The 24,498-nt window shown below is 40.4% G+C and overlaps 1 protein-coding gene across 5 annotated transcripts in view; it reads left to right on the top strand.

The window, feature by feature from the left end:
- The window catches only part of astn2 (astrotactin 2), a 287,375-nt gene that overhangs the window by 111,027 nt on the left and 151,850 nt on the right, over positions 1-24,498 (top strand). For 3 of the 5 annotated variants that reach the window (XM_089020239.1, XM_089020240.1, XM_089020237.1), the window contains exon 1: positions 319-922. The exons of the other annotated variants lie outside the window; for them this stretch is intronic. In XM_089020239.1, the coding sequence (XP_088876365.1) occupies positions 559-922 (364 nt within the window). In that variant the 5' untranslated portion in view covers positions 319-558. Of the gene's footprint in view, positions 1-318; positions 923-24,498 lie in introns of those variants that run through there. 5 annotated transcript variants of the gene reach the window in all.

The following is a 24,498-nucleotide window of genomic DNA, read 5'->3' as shown; positions in this document are numbered from 1 at the left end:
AGACCCGGATTGTGTATTGTGTGAAACCCACAGGCACCTGAGGTGCCGCACCTCTCATTGAGGGGCTGTACCATCGATTAAACTAACAAATACATTAATAATCTGGGATGTATATTACATTATTATAAATTAAAAAAAAAACAGTCAGGGTCTCATGCTTTCACAATGCAATCAGAATCAGATCAGAGTCAGACTCATCTTTATTGCCAAGTATGTAGAACACACAAGGAATTTGTTTCCGGTCGAACGCGCTGCACTAGTATCATCAGCAAAAAAATTGCAAAGAGGCAACGCTCACTTGTCCATTGTTGAGTGACAATCAAGCCCAAATGACGTACACGTGGGCGGCTGGAGGTTGGGATTCTGCCACCTCATTACCCACCCGCCCCCGTCTCCAGCTCACCTGTGCTGCCGCCTCTTGGACGGCCACGAATCGCCGTTGAGCAAATCGAGCTTGTGGCTGGCAGGTTGCTCCCTTTTCATAAGCGCACAACCACTCCGCACGGCGCTGTCGAAGCGGCACAAGCGCGCAGGAGGACTCGGGGGGAGGGTGCCCAAATGGCAAGCACCGCGCCGCTGATGCTGCTCTTCCGCGTGCTCCTCGCGGGGCTCGCGCCAACTAAAGCCGACGGCGCAGATGAGGGGACGCCCGGCGGAAAAGGACACGCCGCGGGGGCTCCGTGCGAGCTCAAGAGTGTCACCGTGTCCACGCTCCCCGTTCTCCGGGAGAACGAGTTCAGCTTTACCGGCGTGGGAGCCTCTGGGAGCTCGGTCGGAGGAGGTGGAGGTGGAGCCTCCAGCGGAGCAGCGGGGACCGCTGGAGGGGAATCGCGGCTTCTGTTATTCGTCAGGACGGATCTACCTGGCCGGATTTCCGTAATGGATGATCTCGACAATACGGCTCTGCCTTACTTCTCACTGGGTAAGATTCAATTTTCTGATGAACCCCCCCCCCCACACACACACACACGCACATATTGCCACATTGGCACATGATGATGGTGATGGTGATACCTGGATGCACTTACTGAGTCAACATTTGCATCAATGAAGCATTGATTTTTGACATTTAAACACACGGCTGTGATTCACCTCAACCTCCCATTGTCCTCTTAATGTTGTCCAAAAAGTTCATTTTGCCAGTGGACACAATTTGAAATATAGTATCCCTGTTAAAAATATTCAATTATAACCATCATTGTCATAAGTCATCATCAGTACTCTGCCGTTTGAATGGGTTGACGAGACTATGAGTAATATCATCATCTATGAGTAATATCATCATCATCATTTGTGTTATTTATGTATTTATGTGTTTATTTGTCTACTTATCAATTGTGTTATATATGTATGTATGTATTTCTTTAATTGTTTTTTATTTATGTATTACTTTAATAATTAATAATTAATAATAATAATAATAATTAATAATAATTAATTTAATCTTTGAACTCTTTCAACAGTAGCCAAAATGGAACTGTATAGTGCCACTTAGCAGTTTTTTTTTTGACAACGATACTAGTGCAGCGTGTTCTACCGGAAACAAATTCCTTGTGTGTTCTACATACTTGGCAATAAAGATGATTCTGATTCTGATTCTGATTCTGAATAAATTTAGTAGAAAAATCACATTGTTTGAAGTTACAAGAACAATATTGACAATGCAAGAAAAAAAGGGGGAATCTTATTCGATAATAGAATTTTTATAAACTTGTTACAGAGATGAAGTTAAAATCGGAAGATAAAAAAAGTTTTAATAATCAGAGATTGAAAACCTGACAGCCAATGTCAACCTCTTCGAGACTTACTTTACCCTGTATTCAAGTTGGAGTGTTATTATTATTATTATCACCGCCAAAATGAAATGGCACAATGCTGCTTAGGCCTCTGATCGCCCCCTCTGACATAGCTGTATTTTTTAACAATTTTATCTTTTATATTTTATTTTGAATTTCACTGGTACATGAAAAAAAAAAAAACGTCACATTTGACCCTGCAATGGGTTTGGCAGGGCCTTTTGTTTGCCATGTATTAAAAAAAGTAACCAAACATATAATTTTTTTCTGCAGAATCACAAAATGACATATTTCATAGATCTGTTTTTTTAGCTGACATGTCAATTATCAATACATTTTTATAACATTACCAATTAAGTGTATTATTTTAAGTCAGTTCTGGAAAATAACCATTATTTTTAATTTTTCCTTTTCATATTGTCCTCATGCTCTTTGAGACCAAAGACAACACACGTTTTGCTCTTCCCTCAACTTCAGGTCCATTGAAAAATGATTTGCCTCACTGCAGACGCTAAGTTCCAAACTCTATTTTATTTAGTTTTTTTATCCTCAATGCTGCTCTCGACATGTAGCTGGAATACGATTACATTTCATGGACACCCTCGCCCCCTCTGTGCCCCAATCAAGGGATGCAATTTGGTCTTGCAAATATGCATGAAATTGATATTTTACTCTCACGCCAATAGACGTCCACGCGCACATGTACGCCGCACACAGTGGCTAGTGTTACTTCCACTCAATAAGATGCTTAGCGAAAGTTTTACATCACTGTCAGGCAATAAGTAAATGCACAGACACATGCACACAGAGAGGAGGGAATAGATAAAAATGGCACCCCACTGGTCGGTTGACAGGTTGTGGAAATGTTCTGCCTTTTAAGTTAATTTGTAGTGTAAAGACTCACTGGGTTGATCGTAATCGAGGGTCTTGTAGTGAGGTCACTCTGCTGTCGAACAACAGTTTTGATTCAAGGGAAATGACAATTTTTTTGTTCTTAATGCTTGTTCATAGGTGATAGTTGTTTTTTTGTGTGCAAGGGTTATGCAAATAACAGCGCATGTCTTTCATAGTCAAACTGCTGTGGCGTTAGGTGTGCAGCTAACTGCACTGGATTTTTTTATGTGTATCATTGTCTTTCTTGGTTGTCATCGAAGTGGGGGAAAGTGTATTTATCATTTACCATTCCAGTGTCCTTCTCATACATTTTATTGTACTGAGCTGTTGGACCAAAATGACATCACATATGCTGTGTTTGCGAAACTTCCATCTGTCCCTTTGGCCACAACTATGTTGAGTGCAATGTTACGAGTCTAAAAGACAACAAAAACATGATTAGACTAAGAAATTGATGTCACATTTTCATTGGAAGGGTTTTTGGCCTTTTAATTTTTGACCTTTCAAAAAATCTATACATAATTATATTTTATAATAATCATTATAATCCTTCCAGGGGAACTTCAATCCATTCTCATTGTGTCTAGCAACGATAAGCTATTTTACATCTGCCTGCTTTTCAGTGGTCTGTCATGTTCAAAAGTCCATGTCCTTCTTGAGGAGCGACTGCCACAATATTTTGCTCATATATTTTCCAGTGAAAAGGGAACCTTGGTGCTACATTAATTTCATAGTATTGGTTACTGTTTATCCACAAACCAATTCAATTTATCTCACCACTTCACAATATATTGCAGATGGAATAAATAGTGGCTATGGTGAGAATGCTGTGACTTCAAAATGACTTTTTTTGGGCTATATTTAGCCGCTGTGTTATTTTAGTCTCTTCCCTTGGTCTTAATTTTCCTTCAGAGCTGCTGCAGGAAGGCTGAAATGCTGGCAGTATGGTGAAGGGCTGCAAGCATTAAGCTAGTAAATCACATTCTGTTCCCATCGACTGGTGAGAAAAAAAACAACAACAAAAAACGGGGGCTTCTCTGTTCTCTCAGGCAGCCGCATAGCAAATTTACAACTCAAGATGGTCAGCTTCATTAGCTTAGGACCCCTCCATTCATCAGTGGCTAGGTGCTGAAAAAACTCTGGTACCTCAAAGGTCGAATGTCTGACTACTTCACCTGATATTGTGTGAGTGTGCAAAGTTGTAGACTGCTACAGCTTTTTTTGGCATCCGTGGCTACATACAAAACCAATGGCGTCAAAACGTATTCCACATTAAAATAGATGTCATGCATTTGAGGTCTGTGGGACAAGCACTTAGTGAATATTTTAACAATGTCGACCCTATGGCAACGCTAGGTTAGCATCCATCGACCCATGGCTACATTCTGAATAAGTCAGAATCAGAAAGCCTTTAATTGTCCCACAGTGGGGACAATTGCAAAGAGATAAGTTATGTAATTGTAATGCATTTGAGCACCGTTTGATGACTATTGTAGCTATGAGTATTTTAATTTCGTACCTGCCCCTCCGTCATTTCACCACAAGATTAGATGGATTACTGAGTGAAGAATTTTGCTACAGTTTTTTTTTCGCTAGTTAGCCACCGGAATTATTGTCACTGGTATTCTATCACCTCCTTGAATAGCCCATATTTGTACACTACAAACTGCTCCTAAATAATTAAGTTGTCATGGTTATTGTCTTGTAAATTTGTCTTTACCTCTTATTGTCGTTGAAATAAAACCTGCTTAGTCGACCTCCTACACGCAAACACATGCCAGACATCACGTCTTTAGTTGCTCTGCGCCTAATGTACTTTAAAGCCCCCACAAAATCTTTATGTAGGTCTTCATGTTTTTGTTGCAGACACCAGCGGCCTCTATTAATGTCTGTTTCTGTGAAGCCTTGAGCTTGTCAGCATTAGTTTAAAGAGTCTTGAGCGATACGACACATTATGCGCTTGATTTGTGAAATGGCCTAATGGGGGAAACAGTGCATACCGTAACTGTCAACATGTTGTTATTACATCAGTGCAGTGAAAGGTTTTCTGCAACCTTGATACAGATTTGTAGTTACAGATTTTTAGTTATTTACATTAGAAATGACTTTCCCTTCCCTATATATATATATATATATATATATATATATATATATATATATATATATATATATACACACACACACACACACAGTATATGGCATGGCAGATCAAAATGAAACGTGCCCCAAGTAGTCAGCCATTAGCCATGGAAGGTCATCGAGGATGGGACGTTTTAAGTCGGCTGAAATGCCATTAAGGTTTTCTTTTTTCAAGGGGTTGTATTTTGTTTCAATTTGAGGTTGTTGCTTGCTTATTGGCAAAATGCTGCACAAACCACAATGGAAGTGCTGTCTTGCATCTCCTCCTCCAATATTGAAGGCACCACCGATGTTTTGGGAATGAATGAAGGCTTGGGTAGGGACCGTAAGTACTCTTCCTGTTGCGATCTGCCTGCTCAGCATTGATTTATGACCATGAGTGTCACGGAAAATGGATGAATTCTGCCGAGGAAAGATATTGCCCTCCTCGTTACACACACACATCCCTTTCATTCTTCTTTCTTTGTTGTCATGCATGTAAGGCCCTCAGTCAATTTGCACTGAATGGTGCATTCAGGCACTTTGTGTTGATTCATATTTGTCAGACCTCTGTTTTTTACTCCAAGTGCCGCATAATTGTGCACAGAGGGAGCAATATGTGATAAAAATCCTGACATGCCATCCCATATAATTTTCACAGATCTTGCTCCATGATGGAAAGCAGCCAGGTGAATGATCCTCGCTGCAAATGTGACAATGCTAAGCTCCGACAGGGGCTCACGCTTGCTTTATACCGAGTGGTGAAAGTTATAAACATTAAAAGAGTCACATTCAAAGTACAACTTTACTATCATGTTTGTGAACTGCAGATTAACTGGCTAACAATAAAAAACAACCAGACGCAGCATGATAAAAGGGCAGAAACTACACTGGAAGTAACACAAATGACTAATTACCCCGAAACATGTTTTTTCCTGCAGAAAGTTACCTCTTAGCCATTTAATATCTCATTTCTCCTATCAAAACATTTCATTGGTCTTCATCTTTAGTCCTTTTGTTCGTCTGATAGGACATCCACCCTTTACCTCATTTTCTTTTGTCTGGGATAACAAGTGGTGTCTTTCTTGTTCTTTCTTTCCCTTGTCATTCCATCTTTGCAAGCATATAAACACAAACATTTTTTTTTCCTCAAGTGATGGGATATGAGAGGCTACAGGGATATCAGAAAATCCAAAACCAACCAAAGCCTCCTCTGGTTAAAATGTGTATGCGGGTGTAGGAATCTTAAAGCTATAATCTTCAAATAAAAATTCATAAAGTTACTTATTTTTACCGCATATACTCCCAGATTTGTGTGCACTGAATATTTCTTGTGACACTGATTCACAAGGGCAATTCGGTTGAGTTGCTCTTTTTTCACATCGGGTCCCTCTCGTCTCCTTGCTACACAATGGAACACCCCGAGTGGCAAATAACGTGTAATGTGTCTCTGCATTTGGAAACGCCCACAACACGTTTGGGACGCTTTAAGTTTGGCTGCCTTCCCATCAAGAGGCACGAACAGAGCGAGATTCGGTGATGTAGTGATGTGTTGCTTTTAGAATTATAGTAGTTAGGCAGTAATGCATCTTAATCACTGTAACTTTTCTTCGTTGCATTTTTTTAACAAATCAAAAGCACTGCACAAACGAGCTTTACGTGAATTCAAATCAAAGTTTGGGGACTTTATACAATTTTCCTAGGTAGAAATGGAACATATCAATTTTTAAAAATTTTGATAATTTTGATTCCATTATTCTGTTAAACAATTAAATTCTCAATCAATTCTCATTCTCAGCGATACTTTGGAAGGGGGTGGGACACGACGAAGCAGATTATATCCACTAAATCAGGGATGTCAAACTCTGGTCCTCGAGTGCCGCTGTCCTATATGTTTTCCATGTCTCCCTATTGCACGGCACCTGATTCAAGGGAACTGGCTCATGTCAGACTTCCGCAGAGCTTGCTGATGATCTGATCATTAGAATCAGGTGTGTCCATTGAATCAGGTGCGTTGCAACAGGGTGACTTGGAAAACATGTAGGACGCCGGCCCTCAAGGACCGGATTTTGACACCCCTGCACGAAATGGTTGTTGGAAATAAGTTAATTTTAACACCCTGGAGGGGTCAAAAGAGCTACCGTATCGCATTCCGTATGTGAAAATGCTTTTGAATGTGGGTTGTTTCTTCACTTTGACCAAATGTTATTCAAAATTTTCAAGTACAGCAATTTGTTTTTAGCCTCTCTAAGAAATTATGAACCAACGTTGGACATTCGGGTGATAGCCGCGCCAGTGACAAATCTCGCCATGCAATGTGTACGATGACATTTTGTCCCAATGTCAATAGATTTGGCGAGCTTTGACCAACACGGCAAATGATGCCAAGGAGTCGAAATTCTGGAAATCGTTTTTTTTCCCCATGCAGAACAAATGTTCAATCCGGTCTAATTTTTGAGCTACATCATTTTTTTCGGAATTGCCCCACCTTATAGGCTTTTAACTTAAAAGGTCTGAGGGGATCATCCTAAAAGAGAAGGCACATCATCTCGCCCATTGTGTCAGTTCTCCTGAGTCGTCAAGACTAAAGGAATTACCGAAATCATATTGCTATCATAAATACACACGTGTCGGTCGACATGAAAAGGAGGAAAAAAGGGAGTCTTTGCTAGTGTAAGCCAATCACAATAATAAGACCCATTAAATTTGATTCCCACCAGATTTCCTCTGCACCCTGGAAGTATTTCAGCTCTTGTGCATTCCCAACACCTCGTCCAATTTCGAATTGTGCAATGACTCGCATTTTCTTTTGAGAGCTTTTTTCTCCCCCACCTCCGTGCCATTGCATTTGCACATTTGTCCGAGTTGTAATTATCTGCAGAGGGCCACACGTGCCGCAAATCTTCTTTGTAGCTTTCCCATTAGTCAGTCGAGGAATATTTTCCCCATTCACGGCGTTGGCATTTTCTTTGCTGTGTGTGGTTGGTGAGCTACAAAAGAATTCAAACACAATGGCTGCATTGTGCTGATATGCCGAGAGGAAATCTTGTTGTTCCAATTGGACACCCGATGACACAAGGCTATATTTCATAGACTAAATTGTCAAACTATTATGGACGACGGGGGTCACACTTCCGCACTTTGCATCTTTTCCCGCAGGCAAAAATGCTCGAAACGAGCGCAAAGGGAGAATTGGGCCCCATGCGTTGCATGCTCATTGGTATGACATTGCTGTATCTCCATCTTACACTGATTTGGGTTTCAACAAAAAAAGAAAAAACAAAAACAACCCCCAAAAAAACCTTGCACTTTTTTTCTCCATTTTGTCTTATGGTGGATTAACCTCAGATCTCTCAGCAATTACCCTTAGAAGTAAGAACACAGCCGAGCATTGCCTCCCCGAGGTGGCGGCTCGCTGATCCGTCTTTAGACCGGTTCAAGGCCCAAGGTGAGCAGTGGATTTGCAGCCCATTATGTTGCTGCAGGTATTTATGACGCAGACGGTTCAGATCGTCATGTGGATTGAAAGGGGTGGCCAGAGAGAATGAATGAGATTTGACTTTGTAGTGATCTGTTTTATATGTAGCAGCTGTTTGAGAGGCCAGCCGCAACTTATTGCTGGAGCAGTGGCAGGGGACTTAATGTTTTCACTTCAGGCTCCTGACTCTTCTCAAGTAGAAAAAAACCTTGAAATCACTCTTTCAATTGAAGGGTTGTCTCATGTTTTGCTTTCTTGAAATGTTTATCAAATGCAAGACTTGACTTACACGGTAGATGCTTTGTCCTCTGCAAATAAACAAACACCTTTCTGCAAATACTGTCGAGAAATAGTTAGTGCATCTTGCATTCTTGTTGAGACAGTGTACTTGTTGTAAACCCCATAGACCAGGGTCGGGAACCTATGGCTCGCGAGCCATATATGGCTCTTTTGATGATTGCATATGGCTCGCCGATAAAACTAAATACATATTGTGTTTTTTTTTTTTCTGATCATTTCCCGTTGGGGCTGCAGTTGGCGGAAAGCGCAATTTTGATTGGATGACACTGACCTAGAATGGCCGAAAGCGCCATTTTGATTGGATGATAGTGGCCGTCATGTTGAAACCGGAAAACGCCCCTTTAAATGAGCCCAACTAGTGCACTTCAGCGTGAATGCACCGGAGCATTAGAGGAGAGAAAATGTTCTGATTCTAATTTGCAATGAAACAATACCATCGATGAAACAGTCGAATGTCAGTGACATTTTAACAAGCCCCATGTTATCGTTACCATCAACATACTTCTGCGAGAAGTAGATTGCAGATAGCAAGTGTGGAGGCTTATTAGCCGTGTGCAGGCTAGCTAGCAGTAACTTCGCCTCTGGACCGGCAAATTGAATTTCATTCCGATCGTTTTCCTGGATTTTTAGCAATAACGAGGAACGGAAAACCATTCATGTTAACGGTGAGTACAATCACAGTTATTTTAAATAATACATTCTGATATTTTGTTGAAAAGTGGCTGCGCGTGTGTGTGTGTGTGTGTGTGTGTGTGTGTGTGTGTGTGTGTGTGTGTGTGCGTGTGCGTGTGCGTGTGTGTGCGTGTGCGTGTGTGCGTGCGTGCGTGCGTGCGTGCGTGCGTGCGTGCGTGCGTGCGTGTGTGTGTGTGTGTGTGTGTGTGTGTGTGTGTGTGTGTGTGTGTGTGTGTGTGTGCGTGCGTGCGTGCGCGCACGCGAGCGTTTGTATGTGCGTGTGCGTGTGGCTCTCACTGATAAACATTTCTAAATATTTTACTTTTATGGCTCTCTTAGTCAAAAGAGGTTCCCGAACCCTGCCATAGACTAACAGTGCTGCTTTCGAATCTCACCTTTCGGTAAAACAAGCGACGCATGTATTGTCCTGCTTCCACCTACATTCCTTATATGTTCAGTTATTTGAACACTAGAATGTATCAATGGTGTATGTGTTAGCGTGAATGCATGTTTGTCGGAGACCATTCAAGGTTGCACCCCTTCTCCTCAACCCTGGACTATTTGCCAGCCAATCAGTTAGCATTTTTCCATCCTGAAAAATACCTTTGATGAGCTCCTATTTTGATTAATCAAAATTGCTAGATCAGCTAGAAACAACTCGAAGAACTGCTATGAGTCCAAATTCAAATGACACAAACCCAAAACCCCATTGGATCTTGACTGTGTTGCATCACAACACCATAAAATGTAACCCTGCAAAGCACGAGAGTAATTTCAGTTGAAAAAGGGGAAACAAAAACAAAACAAAAATCACTCGGCACTCCTGTCCTCCATCTTCTTTGTTGTGATGCTACTGCCACGCTGATGGGCCTGCAGCCCATAGGAGAGGAGAAGCTTCCAGCAGATCCGTTTAAAAGACCGAGCCACCCATTTTGTGCTATTTTTCTTTTGCCCTGATTAAACCAGGATTCACAGTTAGCTGAAACATGACACAAATCAAGTCAAAACACGTTTATTAAAAATCTGGAGTGAATACAGTCAATGGATTTGGGGCTTAACTAAAAATGAGCATCTGCGATTTTGCCACAACAGAAGGAAGGTCAAACAGACATTTGTGATTTTTTTTTTTTTAATTTAACTTTATAGCCGACTGCGGCCGACTTCCCTTGGGCGCATTCAACTTTGACATTGGGCTACACCTTGCACTGGCACAGGAGAGAAAAACTCGTATTCACACTCATATTCACACCACCACAACCACCAGGGCAATCTTGTTGGGACTAATTCAAGGACATGTAACGGCCTAGATGAGTCACAGGCAATGGGGTTCTTCACCCAACCTATTTGGCATTGACTTGAGTAACGTGTTTCGGACACATGACTCACATGCGGTTTGACTTTGCAGTTTCAATTTGAATAATGTATTCTCTTTGACTTACAATTACACGTGGATCTGCAAAAGTTGCAGTTTTTGGTAATGAGGTTGAAACTTTTTTTCATTAACCAATGTCGATTAAAAATTCATTATTCAATGGAAAGTCGAGCAGATGTTTTCCCCTTCACTGTCTCCTCCCCCACTGCATTTCACCGCCTGTTACGGTTGACTTGATGATTTTCGGAAACTTAACAGATCATAATAAAGTGGTGTGCTTTCGCAATGTGTGCCTTTTCATCTATTAGCGCAATAGCAAGATCACCGTTCCGAAACTTGACCGTGATCAGGACAAATGCACAATTAACTCGAAAATGAGACAGCTCAACAAACAATATTAATGGGTTCATTCAGAGCGGAGCTTTCAAGCAATCAGCGTTCGTCTGGTAAATATCGGCGCTCTTCTCAAAAAGCACTTCATCTCAGCTGACTTAACAAATGAGATTTCAAAAGCTTAGTGCCATTTTTACTTTTGCCCCTGCAAGTTTCTACAGAGCTCGCTTAGGTGCATTGCCTAGTCATGCATTGTGCGGCTCATGACTCCTCCATCACAAATCGTCAAATCTTCATCAACTAAACACCCGCATTTTGTTTTCAAAATGAAACATTCATTCCGACATGTGGAAGGGATGAAACCCTTGCAGTGACTTGCATCATTTGTACATAAACTCTCAAAAATGTGGATCAAAAAGCAGTCACCCCGACCTTAAAGAACATTGATATTGTTTAGTTTCTCCTCCTATTCAAAAATCTTCAGAATGCAAATGTCACAGAAAACCGTTTCACCCAACCCTGAAGGCTGGCACATGTACCGAACAGTCGCCCCATTTAACACGCCGAGGATGCAATTGTGCTCTCCTCACAGTTATGGTTCTCCGTGGTAACCCCACTTGTAACACATTTTTGCGAGTGAGTTTTTGCCAGTGTTTGGATTGAACAATTAAAAAAAAACACACTTCAGTCAATCATCGTTTTGTGTCATTTTAATATTGTAGTAAAATCTTGTCAAATGGCCTTTTCGCAATTTCTCAAGGTTCCATTGTACATCTCATGCCTGGTCAATCTCGATTCTTTATAGTACCAAAAATATGATGGCCATCACTAGCTTCCAAAAGATCCAAGATGCATTTCGAGAGGGGGTTGTTTATTTTGGGAGCACATATAAAGAATGAGTAAAAGAAAAGGTCATGCAGAGTGGCGTCTTGGGAGATAACCAGTTCAAAGAATTACTTTGAAACTTGAACTGCCCTTATTGGATTGGATTGGATTGGATTGGATATGCCTTTATTAGTCTCACAGTGGAGAAATTTACATTTCACAGCAGCAAAGTGATGAAAACACCGATTAACATCCTGCACATTTGTTTTTCCACATTGATGTTATGTTAGTATTTGGTTAACCGTAAGGTTCGTGACACTTTTTTTTGGAGTGAATGTTGTTTTTTTGTGTGCAATATTTGACGCAGCGAAAGCCGAACGTGCAGGCATAATTTCTCGGACAACAAGAATGGAACCATTACATTGCACTCTCACTTCTATCTAATGGAATCGGCCCCTTTGCTGCTTTTGATGAAGTAGCCAAATGATTGTTGGCAGGCTGCGACTCATCAATCAGATAAATCTCATTTGTATGTCATTATTAGAGTCCCTTAATGGATGATATAGGCTCGTGGGCCAGCCATCTTCTCTTTTAAGCTAATTGATCTACAGTATACCCCTTGGGTGGTGTCCATTCCCCATTTTAGCTTGGAATCCTCTACTAGAGGCCAGGAAGCTCGAGGGTTCTGCGCAGTGTCCCTGGTTTTCCCATCACAGCACTTTTCTGTACCAAGATATCCAATGTTCTTCCTGGGATTGGGGTTTGGAGGTCACTGCCCCGAGTGTTCTGACCACCACAGGCATGACTGTCACATTTACGTTTTAGGGTCTCTCCAGCGCCTCTCTGAGCCCTTGGTATTTCAAGTTTCTTGCGTTTCTTCTGCTACATCCACTACAACAGCTTTCCTCTGCCCTTTATCTATGATCACAATATCTGGTTGGTTTACCATTACCATTTTGTCTGTCTCTATCTGGAAGTCCCACAGGATCCTTGCCCAGTCATTCTCGACCACATTTGGAGGTTTTTTTCCCCATTTTGACCTTGGGTTTTCCAGTCCATACTCCGCACAGATGTTTCGTTAGACTATGTCATCCACCTGGTTATGGCGCTCCATGTAGGCTTTCCTTGCCAGTATATTACACCCTTCAGTTATGTGTTGGGTTGTCTCAGGTGCATATATATCAATGCCACAAGTGTTTTGCATGCTTTCCAAGTTTGGCACTGGCTTTTACTAACTAATGCATTGGATTTGAAAAGGCTTCTTCGTTTTCCAACCTATTGATCCCCTGGATGTTAAGTCATTGCACAACTTAAGAAAGTCAAAATCTCACATGCGGGGATCAAAACAAATACATTTTAAGTCGATTGATTTTGGTTGTTGTTTTTCTTCTTGCGCCTCTAGACAAAATCCAGTCTGGATTGGGATGCTTTCACTTTAAGTGAGTTTTCTCTCCGCTTCCATGTTTAACCGAAGGTAAAATATCATCAAGGTATATTGATGTGTTCACATAGTCAGAACACGCTTTGAGTCTTAATTTCACGGTGACTCTTGGTCAAATTACCCCTCTTCAGACGTTCTTTTTGACAGATAACCCTCCCATTTAACCCGGGCTTCTTTCGAAAGTTGTGAGAAATTGAATCAAGATTCAATCTTGCTTTTTGACTTTGCAGGTGTATGCTTTAAAAAAAAACAGGTTTTGCAGCTCTTGTAAGTTGAATGACTAAAATACCCAAATGCTATTTGCATCGTTGACTCCGACGGTTTTCCAATGATAAACTGGTGACTAGTGAAGAACCGGGCTATTAAAATGAATTTTACCAGACAAACTGTAAGCACGTCACATAACCATTAAACATTATTTTGCTGTCACGTGCCTGTATTAGGTTTTGATGCGATCGATGAGGAGCCGTTTCAGAAAATTAATGAACACACAGGTGATTGTTTGTTGCTAACCATGCATTACTTTTTGCTACTCTATCCCATTCAGGAAAGCAAAAACCAGCAACCTATGAAATTATTTCTAATTATGATGTTAAGTTGATAGTTGCTGCCTTCCTGAACAGAATAATGTGGTGTGTTCTGTGAATGCCATGCCCGGCTAATATATGGTTTGAAATTTAGTACAAAAATGTTGATTAATTTTGAAATTGTCTTATTTCCTCTTCCAGAGGGTGAGTGGTCTGTCATTTGAGGTCAACATTGTCGTCGGAATGTGATTGAGAGTGGGCACCAGATACATTTATTTATTCACCCACCCTAACCAACCCCACCCAACCCAGCTCAACCCGCCAAACCCATCCATCCATCCATCCATCCATCCATCCATCCATCCATCCATCCATCCATCCATCCATCCATCCATCCAATTTGTTTATTTTAATCCACACATTGACATACAGTATGTGTCAGACATTGAAATCAGACATTCTGCAAAAATTATTAGAATTAATAATGAAATTACAATTAAATTACTGCCAAAAATTATCACTGGAAATGCGTATTGACCACAAAGGCCAATTGATTTGTGGCACTTCCAGCACTCAATTGCGCATTTGCAATGCCTCACCATTACGGTGGTAATTGCCCACAAACTAATATGAATCAATCCACTTGTTGTTCCGAGTCATTGTCACATACGAATTGACATACACTCCTCTGTTTATTCGACGGGCTGCAGCCATGTGAGGCGTGAGGGTGCATCCGTCATTTAGTCAGATTTTGTGTTATGCGTTCAATTATGGACTTCTTTCCTGGGTTTCGGCCTTGGCTCATACAATGAGCTGTCAGTGAGGTGCAGTCACCCTACTTGAAGGCACTTGTACTTATCAAAAGCTTCACGACAATGACATTTTACAACAGTTTGTGTGGTTGCATGAGTAATTTATAAAAATCAACATCTAGGAAAAAAAACTCCTTTTTTGGGGGGGGTTAATTCATGTAGTCAGTGTTCTTTCACTCGGGAATGAGCGGATTGACGAATAAACAATCGATGGGGCTGGCAAGCAGCACGTCTCTCTCGGATAATGATTTTCCAGCCTTGATGGCATGTCAAAAGTGTTACAAATGGGGGGAAGCGATGACTTTGTATTGAAGGTCTACATTGATTACAATGAACAAAATCCGTGGTGGGGGTTCAGGGGGTTGGCTGTTAATTTCTCTTTTATGTTTTTGTCTGCTGTCACTGCAATCTTCTTGAATGAAATAGAATTCAGAGTTGATGCCCTGGTGGCTGGATACACGGCCCCAATTTAATACAATAACAATTGCAGTTCCCCTTGACTGAGCTTTTATTTATTTATTTATTTATTTATTTATTTATTTATTTATCAGAAGGAATCCTCTGTTTTCTAGCGCTAATCAGAATCAGAAAGCCTTTAATCGTCCCGCAATGGAGAAATTTGCAATCATGCTTCAAAAGGTGTTCTGTGAATTCCTCCATTTTTTTAAAAAAAGGTGCAAGAACATATGACTTGTGGTATCCAATCAGGCTGTAATTGCGATCACTGCGGTAGCAGACTGCTGTATGCTATCATTTTGCAGCTTTGGATGCTAATGTTTTATAACGAAGTATGACAAGAAGTTGGTCGCATCTCACATATTTGATGTGAAAATTGGAAACTGTATCTTTTGTATTAATTGCCCATCATGTACAATCATGCAGTGAACAGTGTCTTGCACCCTCTTTCACGATGGGCACGAGACAGTCTCTGACTGTCAATTTACCAGCAATATGGACCGCAAACCAATGTGGACTTCATGCATCACATTCAAACTCACTTTCAACGAGACTTCGGACAAACTTGCCACCATTTGCCTTTGATTAATCCCACTACATTTCCAAATGGTGCTGCCACTGCCTTGCTTCAGCGCAGGTTTGTTTGTTTTTTTCTCTTTTTTTCATGATGTTTTCAAGTCAAATGTAGCGGGATGGGAATGATGGCAAAAACTTCAACTTTGGTATAAGTGGACAATAACAAAAACGTGTCATCATTGGATTGGATTTGCCTTTATTAGTCTCGCAGTGGATAAATTTACATTTCACAGCAGTAAAGTTATGAAAGGAATGAAAGTAGAAAAACAAAATACAGAAGCTGCTGGAAAGGCAGCCACTCTCGCGACGCCTTCTTAAAGTCAAAAGAACAAAAAAACTACATAACAAATAACATAACACAAACACACAGTGAGTCATTCATTCTTAAGCACTTTCTGTACCCTCTTTGTTACACGAAGCAGTTCCAGACGAAAGAGGAGAGGATCAAAGCATCTCTTCACCAGTGGATCAGGGACATCATGGTGGAATGTGCATGTTGACTACAAGCTAAATGCGTCTTATGATCCAATTCTCGGGAAATTAACAATGCAAAACAAACCAAAAGAAAAGTATTGTTTGCTTGTGTTTGTACCCTATCGGAAACTGCAACTCAACAGACTGCAATACTCCGGCGCCTGTCTTTGCAATGTTAACCCCCTTGCCCCACACCCCCATGGCTCGAGGGCGGTGGCGTATTTTAGCAATGTGGAGTGCTGAACACTTTTGAATTGTGAGGTTGAGACAAGAAAGGTTTATTATACTCTTCCTATTCTCCTTTTTTATTTTGTTTTTTTGTTGTCTTTTGGCAAAGCAGCCATTTTCCCAGCCAGGGGGAGCTTAATACATTTTGCCGCAGTCCGTTTACCCGCTAAGGATGATAGATGGTACCTTCACTTACCGAGATGTAAAAAAAAAACACCCGTAGGATCATTTTGCATGTTAAACTCACGCTTGACTTTTTAATGAGTTTAAGCAGCCTTTTTCTAAAGCAAAACAAATTGTGTCCATACTATTTCTTGAGTCGCGAATTAGGTATGCCATCAAGGGTTAACTTTATCGACTTCACAAGTAAATGCTTAAAAATGTGCACTTGTGTTTGGCAGGGCTGAATGTTGTCCCCAAAGGCTTTTCTGGTTTGCCACTGACTATCATGAAGAGTACTTTGGAAATATACCATAAAGGTGTACATGTGGGCATCCAATTGTATTTTTTTGAATCATGGCCTCTCTGAAATTCCTGCCAGTTGCACAATTGCATCACCAAATTGAATGGCCAGTAAGCAGAGCCAAAACATGACATGTTGTTGTTGAATAGTTAAGGTATCCAGCATTGCCATTTAAAGGACAACCGACATCTCTGGACAAGTTGTGTCCATAATTTGTAAAATGGCTTCAAATGACTTCTACTGAGCGTATTTTACAAAGATTCCACCACATATAGCTATATTTTACGTTTTAAGACTCGCGCTGAATATTCCGGAAGTCTTGTTTTTTAGTTGGTGACGAGTCCTCACCCTACGTCACTGATGGAACGCCCCTGACCGAAAAAAGGACACATTTTAGCAGTCCTTCCATCACGTCAATGCATTTTGCTGTACTTGTTTGCTCTGAAAACTTCGTGTTGCACCAAAAAGAGGCAGAAGAGGGTGAAAAAGCTCTGTGTAAGGAATTAATCAGCCTGTGGAAACAGGCTGATTAATTCCTTACACGGAGCTTTGTCACCATTTTCTGCCGCTTTTTTTAGTGCTGCATTTCCCCCCTATTGCGTCAAAATGGCACGGAATAAATTATGTAATCGATTGCAAACATGTATGCTTCAGAACTATTTGAATCATATTCATAATTGGATGAGTAACAAGAAAGCATATTCTCCGAATCTGAAGCCATTGTTTTGATTCTCCAGCAAGGCAAGGACCTTCTGAAACTGGCCACTTCCTGATTAATTTTTTTGCAGATTTTGGACACTTTAAGTCATTTTTATTTGTGTTTTGCATTTCACTAAAAATATCATACTGCGTGTTTTGGGTACTTTAGATGCTATAAAATGTTTTTCTGATGTCAGTTAGGAAACAAAAAAGTGATTTCGGTTGTCCTTTAAAATGGTTATTTAGTAACGTGGACACATAGTAGTGAACTCCAGTTTTATATCCTCCCATTGTTTTTGTTTGTTTATTCGACCCACCAATACAAAATTTACTCGTCTGCCTACTGTCAATACAAATCAATGCACCAGTAAAGTGAATACAGTTGAGATATAAATCTGAGGGAGGGAGAGAAGGAAAAAAACATCACTGAAAGTTATAGAATACAAAATGACTCACATGTATCACGTTTCAGTTTGAGACCAACGAGTGGCACTGTAGGGCCCCGTCTGCAGCTGCACAGGTATTGGTCATTTTGTGGAAGTTAAAAGGACATTGTTTGACCCTGTCCGATGTGGTTCATCTTGTTTGGTTTGCTTTCTATTCAGTCATGTTTTAGTCATGGTTTTGTTTGGTACTTTGGTCCTTTTTGTTCTGATGCCTTTCTTTGTTTGAGATTTTTGTCCTGCAATCTTTATTTAATACAATTTGTCAAATACACCCTGCTCCTCCTTCCTGCCTGCTTTTTTGAGGTCTACCACCACTATCTAGCAAATCATGACCGTATGTCAGACCTCTTGATGGAGACAAACTTGAAGCTGAGTCCTTTGAGAAATATTGCCTTTACCGTATGGCTATTTTTTAGAAACTCATGTCCTTTGTACAGTGTTGATCTTACCCCTTTGTTTTCTTCATTAGAAGATGAAATACAAAATGGGATTTTTTTTTTCCTTTTCACTTAAACATTTCCATTCCTGGTACGGTCAGGTGCAAATTCCTGACAGCTTGACAATCCGAGTACAGTAATAGAATAAATCAATTTCAGAGCAATGGAGAAAGTAGCCCTCAGTCAATTATCTGTCGCTAGAAATGTTTAATACTTCTGTATCTAATGGTTTCTAGATTAAGAATAACAGTAAATTGCACTTTGCAAGTTTAGCCCCCTGGAGCTATTTTGAACGGCCTGCTCCTTGCTGATGCTAATTAACTACTGACCCCCTCTACTGCTGCGCAACCACCAAGTATGCTTTTCTTGACGGGGGAAGGAGCAGCGGCTGGCTATTTGTTGAACCTAGCATCTAATTTCGAGTCTTGTCGGCTGAATTTTCACCCCTAAAGTCGGCATGTGACTTGTCAATGAGTATGAGTATGTGGGCACACACAGTACACACAGTTGCAAATTTGCTCAACTTCTCAGTAATCGCTCATGGTTATCTATGCATCGCGAATCTCAAGGCAGCTCTTGCTTACTTTCTGACTTGGACTTGATCGTCTTGCAGACAGTGTTGTCCTGCAGCTCATTTAAATTGGCGGCCTTTCGTCTGGTGCAAGCTGCCGATTTGGGCATGGGGAATGAAAGGCCATGTTTGGGTGGTATTATGCAAATGAGACAACACACGCACACACAGACACACACACACACACACACAATTTTATACTTGATGAATGGGCAAACACGCCGGAGATACAACTATTTGTACATCACCAATTAAAAAACAACAATATTCCATATGTCACTTTCCAATGATCTCTTCCTATGCTAGGTTCGCACAGAGTAGACATTTCTGCGGAACTCTGTTTTGTCATTCAAAGCATAAATCACATGTCAATGTCTTCTTTTGTGTTTCATCAAATAAATGGAAGTGTATATTTAATGTAGTGCTCTGCAGTTTTCTTTTCAATGTATGAAATGGGAAGCTTTTTATCTGAAAGCTGTTTAGGGAAACCATATTGAATGACTAGACCTTTGAAGTTGCTGTCAAATTCCTGCACAAAATCAATAGACAAGTACCGGAGATGAACAATTAGAGGACGGCAAAATGAAGCTCATTGGCCCAAAAAAATAAATGCTTTGAGGAATATATTGGGTGCCTGCAAAGCTCAATGAATAATGACTGATTCAGCATGCAAATGAGTTGCCATAAATTGGGCAAAAGTCAGGTCCAGGCCAAAAATAAAACGAGGTCATCAAGTGACCGTATGATTTTGAGGAATTACTTTTTGGCTACTCGAAAAAAGACCATGAGAGAAATATACATTTTTGGAGTTGCTGTGGTACAACATCCATTTAAATTCATTACTTGTCGTTGGCTGCTGAAACATAGTTCATAGACTGTAAACCAATAAGGCTGACTGCACGTCTCCACAGTTGGTAAATGAAGACACCATACCCAGAAAGTAATGCTACCCTTTGTCTTTGGGGGCCTCTGATGTGTTGTTCAATCTTTTTAATCACTTTTGTCTCACTCCTTGAATGAATTGCAAACATTTATGCTTTCCTCTTCAGAACTATTTGAATCATATTCATAACTGGATGACTAAAGAGAAAGCATCTTCTCAGAATCTGAAGCCATTGTTTTGATTCTCGAGCAAGGCAAGACGTCTTGGCGTGACGTCACGAACAAGGGGGTGGGACCTTCTGAAACTGGCCATTTCCGGATTCCATTTCAGTCCAGCTTTCTGTGATGTTTGATTCAAGCTTCTACGCCAGCACCTACGTGTAGCTAATTGTTTGACTGGCTAGCCCAGGGGTGGGCAAACTTTTTGACTCACGGGCCGCATTCGGTTCGAAAATTTGACTGATAATGAATAATTAGTTTTCAAATTTGAAGTCAAAAATAATTACTGTCATTGTTTACATGGGACAATTTGAAATGTTTGTTCGGACTTTAAGCATCATGGGAGTATACAAACTTTATTTTGTTTTTGCGGGCCGAATAAAATGAGGTCGTGGGCCAGATTTGCCCCCCTGGCCTTGACTTTGACACCTGTGGTCTAGGTGATATATGACAATTCATCAATGAAATAATTGCTTGTTGGTTAATAACCTCGACAGAATCACCATAGTGGTACCGCAGTAACCACAGTATGGTCTCAACCAGTGGCAACCAGTAATGGTTTTTGTTCTACATGTGTTTAAATTCACTTGCACGTGCAGTCTCTGCCACTTTATTGACACGCAACAAATTCCCCCAAGTCCTCCAGAGCTTTCTCACTAATCTGCTTTTACTTTTCATTTTCAAAGTCGTCACCATCGACGGCTGAAGTCTCAGATACAGATAGTACACAACAACACTCGTGTTGCTGGTGAAACTGGTTGTGTATGCTAAAGATAAGCCCTTTGGGTAAATACTGTATACCATCATGTCAAATTGACTTGCTTTCCCTAACCTTGTTTAGCGCCAACGGGGTGAATAACCAAAGAGGACCATTAAGGAAGATGGATTAGGGTTTTAGGATTGTTAGTTGATTAAAAAAAAAAAATAATAATAATCCTCCAGGTGAAGGGAGTTTATAAGGTTTTCAAGACTTTTCTGGTCATTCCAATTGTTATCAATGCATTGGCCATTATATCTATTTTTTGTTCGGAAAAAAACAACTGGGTTGTGTACAGCAAGCTGGAAAAAGGCCTGCCTAGATGGGAAATATGAACGGGGCTATTCATTTTCCTCTCTCCTACATAAAACCGTATCATTACATTTTATAACAAGTCATGATCTACGGTTGTAGACATGCTGGACGGACTGTCCTGTTACTCAATGGTCGTCGGAATCCTATTTGTAAGATAAACGGAAACAACCAAAGCCGGGGATTAAATATATATTTTGCACAGTTCTTTTTTTGTTTTTTTGTTCATTTTTACAATGAAGACCTGATTTCATCTCAGTGTCAAAACACAGAAAATATATTTCCCCCCCTCACTCTATACATTGCTTTAAAATGTATTGCTGTTTCAGTCTGCAAAATTATGTGGAACATTATATACATCTTTGAAGGCCAAAATATAAAAAGAAAAATTCAATGGTATGCTTTCAATGTAGGTTGATGACTTTTTTTTCCCTACCTTTTTGTCCCCCCTTTGCATACGATTGAACATTTTCACTTCATGACAAGCTCCTTTTATTCATGGATTTTTTTTATTCACTCAGAACATTCACTTATCTTGTGCCAATTCCAACCATGCGCATAATGTTAATCGCACAGTGACCAATGGAAACATATTTTTGTTACATTTTATGAAGTACCAACTTAACAAGAAAACACTTTTCTTGATCTCTTGAAGGATAATTATCAGAGTAGACCTTGTACAAATTAGATACATTGTTTTTTTTTTACTTTCTTCGACCCGCCATGTAAACAGCAATGATCTATTGATGATTTTTCTTTCTCCCAGTTTTTATTTCTGCCATATAATAGCTTTGTATATCAGAATCAGAATCATCTTTATTGCCAAGTATGTAGGACACACAAGGAATTTGTTTCCAGTAGAACACGCTGCACTAGTATCGTTGTCAAAAAAACTGCTAAGTGGCACTATACAGTTCCATTTTGGCTACTGTTGATATTCAACCAATTAACCAATTTGTGTCTGTTACAGAATTTGTAGGGCTGGATGATGTATAGGGTGGAATTTATGTGGTCACCCTATCCCTGTCCCTGTCTCTGTATGTATTCTGCCGCTTTGCCAAAACTCAGTTGAGATGGGCTGTAGTTCCCTTGTGACTTGTACAAGGGTGCCCATGAGAAAAACAATCAGTAAATAGATTTGTTTTTGAGCAGGTGTTTTGGTTATGTCTTTTGTGTCTATGATGGGCTTCCAAAACTCTGAAGACTTCTCTATTGGAACACTTTGGAGTCAAACAGTGAAATTCGGTATCTCGCCAAGAATGGCAATGGCAGAATAGACACTCGTGGGGGCAAGAATTGTTCTCTTTACCTGACCTCGCAGGGTGAATTCCCTTCAACTTCAGTTCCCCTCACTGCGTTATATATCGAGGAACTTTTTTGGAAATGGGCAGATAACCTTGGCCGTCTTCTTGCACTATCATCCTTTATTTTTTTACCCGAGAAGAATTTTTGAAGGATGAGTGGAGTCATTGGACATGCCATTGCGTCCACTCATCCAAACATTATATGAACAATGAAAAATTGTTTTTCTGTGTCCTGTTTTGCTCTGTTCCTATCAGGACATACCCCCCTCACACACACTATTATGCTTTTCCCTTATAAAAATCAGTCTACTGTACTAAAGCAATAGAACCTCTTTCGACCGCGCTTCTATTGTGAGAGATATTTTCCTGTATCCATGTGTCAGTCTTGTGAGTGACAGCTAAGTTAACTCAAGATCCACTCTCACCCTCCTCTGGCCTTCGGACTCACCTCTCCCGTCGGTCAAGAATCAATTTAAATAGGGCCAACGTGTTGAACACAGCTGGAGCGTGACACTTTATAATACACCACTGATTTATTCCCTGGTTAGAATGAAATCAAAAGCATTACGCTAAATTTGTCCGAATCAGATTGTTCAAAACTTGATTTTGTGTACATGAAGCATCTTCTGCTGCATCTGTACTACCATCTGGTCATTTCCAGACAAAAGCAACTATTAGTTGTGTTTACATCATTAAAACTCCTGAATGTATTTTTATTCTTTTATAAACTGCGTTGAAACTAATTATCCATTCCATAAGGTCTATTTCAGTGGGGCACGTTAGTGATGTGCTTTTCGCGAGCTTTCATTTGTCTTGTCTAGTGGAATGTTTTGCCACACCAAAATAGATCACATTAGTTTATGGGGGGTTCAGTTCACAATCATATTACTTCAGTATGTCCCTTGATCATTCTCATTCTTGGGATCTGAGGTCAGCGTGTCAAATCAACAAGTCGTAAAGCAACTTGTTTACACAGTTTGTCAAATCAGTAGTCGGAATGTCCGTCGAGTTTTTGAGGTTAGTGCTCAAGCAATCGCCATTGTGTTTTTTTTTTCTGTCAACCGAGACTGCAATCGCATCATGGGCAGAAGCCATCTAACAATGGTAACACTTTGATCAGTGTTGTGACAGCACTGTAAATGAGTGACAGCATTCCCCTGACATACTCACCTCCTCTCAGTTGATTAGTAATGCCTTCCAGTCTCTCTGGTACTTTGTAGCCATTTTTATTTGTAAGAGAAATCTTTTCACGGGAGTATAAAGAAAATATCAGCATTTGCTAATGTGTGTTTTACTACAGCGCATCCAACCACTTTGACACCGAGCGACAATGGCCTCCCCTCATCCGTGAGCAAGCTTTACATTATATAACGAGACACTAAGAACGATGTGTAATCAGACAAGGTTTTGTTAATGGGATTGTAGTGTTTTAGAAAGCGGCAGTTCAGGGGATTGTTTATTCCGTTAATACTCCGTCACTTTAAATACATTCGGATGAGTAGCCTTTTTTTCTTTTTTTGCCTTGCTAATCCACGAGCACACAGGAGGCAATGCAGATATAGATTTGTGCATAAATTAAGCCCTCGCCATTTCCCCCCCTAACGTTGGTTAATGATGCTCATTACCTGTAGTAAACCGGCATTATGTTTTGAATTAATTAGGCATCACAAAATGCGGCGAGGCGGCTATCGCACATGTATGTGAGTGGAATTTAAAATGATGGGAAATGACCTTGAACAATGGGCGCTAATGCACGTAAACAGCTTCAAGACGGCGCATTTTCCACGCTTACGAGAGGCATTCAAGGTCTTGCTGTGGCACAGCAAGACCAAAGGCAAGAGTCTATTTGTTTGTTTGGTTGACACCCACAAAACTCCCCAAGGGCGTTTAGTCCCAATGCTCCGTATTTACAGTATATCCGTGACTTGATCTTGTGTTTGGTTGGGGTTTGTATTTTTTAGCATGGTTTTCCGAACATTCATTTAGCTTTTTAAATTTGTGTCAGTTGTTATCGAAAGTTTTGGATTAATATATTACCTTTTGCCAGGTTTAAAAAAAATATTGTACCCCAGTCAGTACCGAAGGAAACTGTTCTTTTAAAGCTTC

The sequence above is a fragment of the Hippocampus bargibanti genome, linkage group LG18 (genome assembly GCF_051943395.1).
Source record: "Hippocampus bargibanti isolate YZ-2025 linkage group LG18, ASM5194339v1, whole genome shotgun sequence".
Lineage (NCBI taxonomy): Eukaryota > Metazoa > Chordata > Actinopteri > Syngnathiformes > Syngnathidae > Hippocampus > Hippocampus bargibanti.
This window is presented reverse-complemented; position numbering and strand designations above follow the sequence as displayed.